Source organism: Fulmarus glacialis, unplaced genomic scaffold (assembly GCF_000690835.1).
Source record: "Fulmarus glacialis isolate BGI_N327 unplaced genomic scaffold, ASM69083v1 scaffold19572, whole genome shotgun sequence".
Lineage (NCBI taxonomy): Eukaryota > Metazoa > Chordata > Aves > Procellariiformes > Procellariidae > Fulmarus > Fulmarus glacialis.
The window spans coordinates 6,712-15,972 of NW_009197436.1; the positions used below are offsets into that span (position 1 = coordinate 6,712).

General features: G+C 38.6%; 1 protein-coding gene across 1 annotated transcript; it reads left to right on the forward strand.

Annotated features, from left to right (window-relative positions):
* Positions 1-215: 215 nt before the first annotated feature.
* Positions 216-6,805, forward strand: LOC104072931 (nuclear pore complex protein Nup153-like; the record flags this gene model as incomplete). The annotated part of the gene is made up of 7 exons (XM_009572546.1): positions 216-432; positions 2,688-2,936; positions 4,203-4,342; positions 4,425-4,553; positions 6,366-6,482; positions 6,611-6,655; positions 6,752-6,805. Coding segments are annotated over 7 exons (951 nt in total), but the record flags the coding sequence as incomplete, so codon positions are not given.
* Between the last annotated feature and the right edge of the window lie 2,456 nt (positions 6,806-9,261).

The following is a 9,261-nucleotide window of genomic DNA, read 5'->3' on the forward strand; positions in this document are numbered from 1 at the left end:
AACTGATAGGTTAGTAGTAAATCAATGTTAGGTGAATTTTCGCCATGCGTGTCACAGAAGTATAGAGATACTACATCACGGATCAACCCCCTCTATCTTACTCTTGTTCTGGATATTTGCTGTCTAATGTCCGTCTTCAAGGTCTGTGCAAGGTTGCATCCCAGTGTATGCTGTTGACTGTGTTTCTGTAATTAACAAGTGTTTTTTCTTTCAAGCAGGGAATCATTAGCAGAGTGACAGAATCAGTGAAAAACATTGTACCAGGATGGTTACAGAAGTATTTCAATAAAAGTGAAGATGAATGTGTAGATACAAATGAGTCTACAAATCAGGAAGAGAATCCAGTAAACTATCACCATGATTATGCAAATGAAGATACCATAATGATTGATGGGAGAGTCACGCCTGAATCAGCAAGAATTAATTTAGAAGGTATGTGAAAAATCATTTAGTATTCTGGCCATCTGTATTTATTCACAAATTTCTAGTTTTGAATCTAAATTTCTCAGGGAAGCTGGAAGGAGCGTTTTGACAGAATTAAAAAAAAAACCAAACACCAACCAAAAAAACCACACACAAAATAAAACCAAAATGCCCCAAAACAACAAACAAAAAAAAACCCAATAACTGTTTGTGAAACTGTCTTAGCTTTAAACTGCAAACATAATTGCGAAACATACTGGAGGTTGTCTTACAGCTCTTGGAAGTCATCAGTTAACTTCAGGTAGTCAATTAGCCAGGTGCAAAATATTGATAATATTCATTTGCAAGTGTGCTGGCTTACATTTTCTTTTTAAAAGGTCTGGAATGAAAGTCTATCTAATTGCCTAAGGTAATAAAAGCATTGATTTATTTTGTTGTCCTCAAAACAAAAGACCAGATGCTAGAATGCCAGAGGAAAATTCCTTCTCATGTCCTGATTTTTTTTTTTTTTTTTTTTTTCCTTTGGGGTTCTTCAATCAATGTAGTAAAGTTCCTTGTAAGTTTAATGGCGAACTGGGGAACTTGGTCTACGACATTATTCTTTTTGAAATATTTGGTAACATTAAGGTGTGTGTATGGCTAGCATGGGGTCTTTGAAAATCTATTTGGACCCTTGGCAAAGAAGTTTGCAACCCCTTACTTTACCGTATAAAAGATTAATCTCTGTTTTATGTTTATGCCTCTCACTGTTTCTGTAGTTCTCCTCTGTAGATTTGCATATGCTCTCATTTGAGTTTCTCTTAAATGAGCAGTTTTGTGGAACTTAATTTTTAATAAGGAGAGAAGTTTTGTCTGAGCACACGTACATAACCATCTGTGTGGCTAGTCAGTTGCTTCTGTTGGCAGAATGAAAAATAATGAGGAAATACCTTTGTCACTAATGTAATCTAATTGTAAATAAGAAGCTTTATTGCTTTCTGTGTAGCTGTAGCTTGAGAATAAGTTCGGATAAAGGAGTAGAGAAGGTCTTCATGAATGAGGAACACGTGTTGGCTTTTCTGAAGAACTGTGTGAAAGGACCTTTCAGTAAGAACAGCTGCACAGCAAACTTTCTAGCTCCAAGAAATCAGGAGCAGATGGACACCCTAGAACCTTTAGTAGCTTGTGCTGCGGTCTGTGGATGTTGTAGACCAATCTTTCTTGCTATAGTTAATAATAAGATTTTTTACTATTATTATTATTACTATTATAATTTTAGAAAGCCTGTTTCTTCAGCTCTGAGGTACCAATGTGCTAAAGCCTGTATTCCTTTGCTTGGTCAGCCTTCAGCCTGGTAACACTTTCGTTATCTTAAACAAGACAGTTCTAAAAATCTACCAGTGCTTTGGAGAACTAATTACTAGTACTGCGGTGGTTACGAAGATTGAACTAGCTAGTTTAAGCTTCAGTGCAAATACCAAGAGGATAGTGACTCAAAATCATGTTCATACCCTGAATCCCAGGAGAGACTGTGCACTTACATGGATATCAGGCAAGATACCAATTAATACCTGTTCCGTTCATGTGGCAAGTTGGAGCTGTGAGACCACTTCTTGCAGGAGACTGGAAGTATTTACAGACCCTTTGGTTCATGAGAAAAAATGCCCATCTTGCAACTCAGGCCACGATGCTTACTTGTCCTTTGTGGCAAAATCTCAGAAGTTAGTGGATAGGAGATAATGTTCCTTCCTGTAGCATGACCTGATATGGTAGAATTTGGGAGGGGGGGCGACGACACCAAAACAAACACACACCACCCCCCACCCCCCCAAATCTCTGCAAATACATGTTTTCATGTTACGTATTCAGATTAACATCATCTTTGTTACAAGATTATATAAACTGCAGAGTTGTCTATAACTTGCCATGTAATCTCAAATTTTGGAAAGCTTATTGGAAGCTTTATCTGCAGAAGAAGGAATTTTTACATGTTTGATTTAGTGAAAGACCCAGTGTTAGGGCACTTGAGCATGGGGTCAGAATTTGGTGTTGTAAAACCTCATTGTTAACTACTTCTTAATGCGACATTAATACTTGGTATTGCAAGCAGTGTTGCTGTTGTAATCAGACAGATGAAACCCTATCTGGGTGAGGAAGAAGTTAAATTCGGCTTCTCTATTTTCGTGCTTAGAACTTGGCAATAGCATGACTGTTGACAGAAAACAGGTTTTGGCTTCTGTGAGCTTGCCTATAGGAAAGCTAATTGTCTCCCTGTTCTTGTTTAGAACCATCCACAAGTAGATCTGCATTGAACTTCTCAGATGTGTTAACAAGGCCCTCTCTTCATCGGAGCCATTTGAACTGTACCGTGTTGGATTCCACAGTACCACATTGTCAGCCCTCTACATCTTCTTCACTTGGCATTGGCAGTCCTGGACTGTCTCTTGTAAAAGAAATAAAAGATTCTACCTCTCAGCATGATGATGATAACATCTCAACAACCAGTGGCTTCTCCTCTAGAGCATCTGATAAAGGTAACTTTCATGTACTCTAATTGATTTTTTGGTAACATGAAGTACTTTGCATTCTTTAATATTCCACATCACCTTAGTAAATAAAGTAGGTGAATGTCAGCTTTGGATGTTAGAATTTTTAGTATTTTAGAAGTATATAATCTTGTCACCTTTTTAATATAACCATGCTTTGGAATACATTTATGAGACCCTGATGAGGATCGGTGCTGATAAACACACTTTTAGCTAGGTAATCTGTAAATCTTGAACTGGGATAGTAGGAACTGAAGATGACTTGCTGTAGCTTGACAGCTAGGTTGATTTCCTAGAAGGAAGAGTGACTCAGAAGATCTGACAGCTGGTTAAGTGTGAATAAATACAGGTGACAAATAGAAACACAAGATGTTTTCCTTTGTTTTCACCAGGAGTCAATAAAGGAATTATTCTGACTGAATTAGTTTTGAGCTGCTTGTTTGGCCTTTTTTGGTGGAAGCTATCAGTTGTCAATACTGCTATGTTTTTTGCTGAATTCAGTAAGGAATGTATACCATTTTCAAGTAAAAAAAATAAACATTGTATTGATGTAGATGGGGAGCAAGGTGATCTCACTGAGAAAGGGCAAACAGCAGGTTGGCAGCTTTTTCTAGTCCCCATATAAATGGGGATTGAGTCATGCTCAGCAAGTTCTCTGGAGAACATAGTTTTACAATTCAGAGTAGACGTTGCCAGGGTTTAGCAATATAACCTGAGATTACTAGAGCTTTCTGGTGTGTCTCCATAAAACATACATGGAAAATAGGTTGTTAACTGTTAGTTCAGCCTTTGGGAATTTTTCAGGTTTAAAACCTGTGCAATTCTGACCTATGCTGGCCTCCAACCCTTTAGCAACATAGGAAAAACTTTGTATCATTATAGATGCACCAGTGTTTATGCAGTTCCCTTTTATGTTACCATGAAAGAAGAAAAAAATAAAATTGCTTTGTGCTGGAAGCATACTGTTAACTTGTTGTGCATGCTTTTGAAAGATTACTGAAAGGTAACGTATTTGCAGTTCTGTGAACAGATTTCAAGTTGAGTTGATACTTGATTTTCATACCATATGTGAAATTGATCTGTTTGAAAAACTCTGAAGGTCAGAGTGCTGGGGAAATGAGTGTTAGGGGACTTTTTCATTCTGTAAGACTTATTTTTCTGTGTTGAAGAACTCTGGAGTTAGTGTGATCTTTAATATTAATTAGTTCTCTACGTACACAAGGCATTCACATATAGCATGTGTCATTTTGGCAGATATCACAGTTTCAAAAAATACTTCAGCACCACTGCTGTGGTCCACAGAGGCTGAAAGATCTCATTCCCTCTCACAGCATCCTGCAGCTAGCTCTAAAAAACCTGCATTTAATTTATCTGCTTTTGGATCTCCCTCTCCTGTAAGTACTACACAGTATTACTTTTACTCAATTTGAATGTGTAGCCATTTTACTAACCACTTATTATGATACCTTTCTGTAGTCACTTGGAAACACTTCTGTCTTTAAGACAAGCCAGCTTGGGGATTCTCCATTTTACCCTGGAAAGACCACTTACGGTGGTGCAGCTGCAGCAGCAAGGGAGACAAAAGCACGAATTGCTCCTTATCAGGTATGAGAATAGTAGTGCAGTGTGAGGGAAAATGTAATTGAAATACAGAAGTGGTAGCACTGCCAAAAGAGCTGTCAGCAAGGAGCTGAAAACTGGCAACAGTTCCTATTTTGCCCTCTCAGCCTACAAGAGTAGAAAAGAACAATTTCTGATTAAATTCTTTTTTAACAGTTTACATAGAAATGCTTGTCATAATGCACAGGAATGACAGTAGCATCTTAGGTTCTGGCTAGTTGTTTGTAGTTGGAATTTCCTCTGTTAAGTCTTTCAAAAAATTCTGTTTTCTGCCATTGTCTGCATCTGACTGTATTATGTTAAAATAACATGTAAATTAAAACAACGATGGCATAATTTTGAAAACTCGTGTTGATAGTAGCAAAAGCTACCTTCCTGATACTTGTCTGTAGATCTTACACAAGCATGCCTACACTCATGCAATGAATATATTGTATGAAACTGTGCACTCTTTACTATAGTAGTATCTAAAAGGCAACTTTGCTGATCCTTTGCTTTTCTGTTACCTAAAGGGCAATGCAATCCTAAATACAATCTCAAGATAAACAATAAAATGCTTTCTATTTTAATATCATTCAGATAGCTCTCGAAAAGAATTACTTGCCCCTAAGAGTTCTTCGCGTTCTAAAACAAACCAGCAAATTAAAAATGCTGACAACTCTCAGTAGCTAGAATTGAATCTAAAAGGAAGTCAATAAAATCTGGTTCGGTTGGAATGTGTTTAAATCAAAATGACCTTTATTTAAAAAAAAAAACCACAACAAAAACAAAAAACAAAAGTCAAAAGGAACTTTATTTAAGGAACTGGAAATAAGAGTTTGCCGGACTTACTTTGGCAGTCCGTTTCTACCGTGGAACAAGGGGACCTACAAGTTCCTGACTTAGGGGAAGCCTTGAAAACTTGTGGTTTGTTCTGACTTGGTGTTAAATCAGACTTCAGAACACTCAAAACTTCCTGTAAGCTAGGAGCCCTCTTTGGTCAGCTGTTTTTATTTTTGACAAAATAAATGTGGATTGTGCTGAAAAGAGGAACCAAAATACAGGGCTTTTAAAGGAGAGACTGGCTTGCTTGTTGCTGCATGCTGTGGATTACAGAGTCTCGCTTGTGTTTTTTACATGCTGTATGGTCTGCTGCTTGTCTTCACATAGCAGCGTGGTAAGCATGATGTGGTTACATGAGGGGTTTAACATAATTTAAAAAAAAAAAGTCACACTGAAAGAAGTTTTTTTGAATTATATTCAAAGTCATGTGGTGCAAATAAAAGTTTACTTTTTCAGTGTAATATGTTTAGATCTGTTACAGTTCAAATCAGATCTTTTCTTTTTAAACAGAGTAAAAAGATCTGCAGTCAACTGTAATCTTGGGGGAAGGGAGGAAACGAGAGAAGTAAAACTAGAAATTCCTGATGATGATTGTATACGTTGGTTTTAAGATGTCCATCATGAAACTCTGAGATCTGTTTTGTTACTGAAAGTACTTTCTGCAGCACAAGCCTTTGCTTCAGTTCTGTTTTCCTGATTACTGCTTCAGAGACCCTACAGGCCTAACATCTTGCCTTTTATGATGTTTTATATTTAAGTATTTCTTTTGTTGCTTTATCCTGTGTGCAAGATGTGTGGGGCAGTACACACAGTAGAGTATATTTTCTTCTTCATGGCTTGAATGCCCAGTGAGTGCATTTTTCTCTGGCATCATGAGAGTATTGGTTATATCATCAATGTAGCCATAGGGCATAAAATACATGCATGTTTAATTCAAAATCAAGCATCAAAACATTTGCAATGCTAATTTTTCAGCCACCAGTAAGAAGACAAATGAAAGCTAAACAAGCAGGTGTGCAATCCTATGGTGTGACAAGTTCCACAGCGCGGCGCATCTTGCAGTCATTGGAGAAGATGTCAAGTCCTTTGGCGGTAAATGGCACTCCTTTTAATCTGTTTTATTTCATGTGTTTGAAAAACATAGTAAATGTGCCAGTATAGGATGAAGATCTTCCTTATGTGGTGTCCGGTTTAATTTATTGCACTTGTTTTTTCAACAGGATGCTAAAAGGATTCCATCTTCTGTTTCTAGTCCACTGTCTTCTGTAAGTTGATCACAAAACCCCCACGTTTTTGTTGGATGGAACCCTCTCTTAGGAAAAAAATTGTCCTCTAATATTTAGGCTTTTTTTCCCCCTTAGCCTGTGGACAGGAGTGTGCTGAATATTACCAGCTTCCAATCCAAACGAAAACAGGTAAGAACCAGTAACGTCTTAAGCTGAGATAGATAACTTTCTATGCTTTATACCTATTAGAAGAAATGTCACAAACCTCAATGACAGCATACACATGAAATACTAGCATTATGTGAATTATAGCTGTCTTGGCTGCGTGGAAATTGCTAAAAATGTCTTTTCTACCCACACTAGATGAAGGACTGTGAAGATTACTCAGGTTAAGAATTATATTATCTTTTTGGGGTGGTGTCTTGATATGTCAATCAAGAATAACTTCTCTAGAACACACAGTAGTTTTATCTTGTCCTGCAACTTGGGGTTAAGTTGCATGTTAATCTTTCTATTTAGGAAAGCTTTCTCTTGCAGAAATGATCAGAAATAGAAAAATATTGATTGAGTGATCATACAGACCTTGTGCAGATTTCCGTGTTCATTTCGAGCAGAAAAATAATACTTACGTTTTTATTACTGCTCAAAGTAAGGAGAAGGAAAATTGTTAAATGTTGTCAATTCTGTAACCCTATGTTCCTAAATTCCTATTTGGAGGTAGCACTGAATTGGTGATAGTGCTGTGGTAAATCATTATTTCCTTCATTTTTGTTAAAAAAAATTAAAACTAGTAATGTTTTTTAATCACTTTAATTTGGGGTATCATTGAGTTTATTAAATTGTAAAACCCACAAAAGGCCACTTTAAGATCAGGCAACCAAAAGAACAAAATTGTTGTTTTTCTTCCATGCAAACTTTTCATCTGCTGTTTTAATGAGAAAATGGACAGAATGTCTCAAGAAGTTTCTATGCTAATCCCTTGATTAGAAGTATAATTAATTTTACAGTCACTTCAGAGTTTACAAACACCTTGGATTTCCTGTACCATCTTTTGCCATATGCTAAATTACAAGAATGTTGAAAAGTAGAGCATATAATTTCTTTACCATAAATATTACCCAAAAAATTGAAAACAAAGCTGGTACAGATTCTCAGTTAAATTGTGGAACTACACCTGTGATGAGGCATTAAGAAAGATCTACCAGATTTGCAGCGTAGAGCCTGACGTCAGTCAGAAAGCGAATGTTGCACACAGCTGTCACTGGGTAAAAGTAGAGAAATTGTCTATTCATAATACTAGAATTCATAAAGTTTGGCAGGGGAAGGGTAGCCCTTGATGAGAAGGGGAGGAGAGGGTTGTGTGTGCCAAGGAGAGTGTTTTCCTGCTAAAGCAAACGTATGGTTGACAGAACACTTGAGCACTCGGGCAAAACTTTTGCAGGTATTTTTTGTGGTATTTTTCTTGTTTCAAGGATCTGCATCAGACAGAATAGCTCTTAGTGTATTAAACATCTAACTGGGTGACTTTTTTTTTTTTTCTTCATTGTACATTCCTGTCTAACTAATTTGATATCCTTCTACGATAAGGTCACCTGCCTAGTGGATGGAGGAAAGGTGGCAGATGTAGTTTTCTGGATTTTAGTAAGGCTTTTACACTGTCCCTCACGGCATCCTTCTGGACAAGTTTTCCAACTGTGGGATGAGCGGATACATGGTGCGCTGGGTGAAGAACTGGCTGAACGGCAGGGCGCAAAGGGTTGCAGTGAATGGGGCTACATCTGGCTGGTGACCAGTCACCAATGGTGTTCCTCAGGGCTCAATTCTAGGGCCAGTTCTGTGCAATATTTTTATTAATGATCTGGAGGCAGGAGTTGAATGCACCATTAGCAGGTTTGCTGATGATAGGAAACTGGGAGGTGCCGTTGACTCTCTCAAGGGACAAGAGGCCTTGCAGAGGGATCTGGATAGATTGGAGCATTGGGCAATCATCAGTGGCATGAAATTGAACAAGAACAAACGCTGGATCTTCATCAGTGACACGCCTGAGGGACGGGATGCCATTCAGAGGGACCTGGACAAGCTCGAGAAGTAGGCCCATGTGAACTTCATGAGGTTCAACAAGGCCAAGTGCAAGGTCCTGCACCTGGGTCGGGGTAAACCACAGTATCGCTATAGGCTGGGGGATGAAGGGATTGAGAGCAGCCCTGCAGAGAAGGACTAGGGGGGACTGGTGGATGAAAAGCTGGACATGAGCCGGCAATGTGCGCTCGCAGCCCGGAAAGCCAACCGTATCCTGGGCTGCATAACAAGAAGCGTGGCCAGCAGGTCAAAGGACGTGATTCTGCCCATCTATTCTGCTCTGGTGAGACCACACCTCGAGTACTGTGTCCAACTCTGGAGCCATCAGAACAGGAAAGACATGGACCTGTTGGAACGCGTCCAGAGGAGGGCCACAAAAATTATCAGTGGCGTGGAACACCTCTCCTATGAGGAAAGGCTGAGAGAGTTGGGGTTGTTCAGCCTGCAGAAGAGAAGGCTCCAGGGAGACCTTATTGTGGCCTTTCAGTACTTAAAGGGAGCTTATAAGAAAGATGGGGACAAATTTTTTAGTAGGGGCTGTTGTGATAGGACAAGGGGGAATGGTT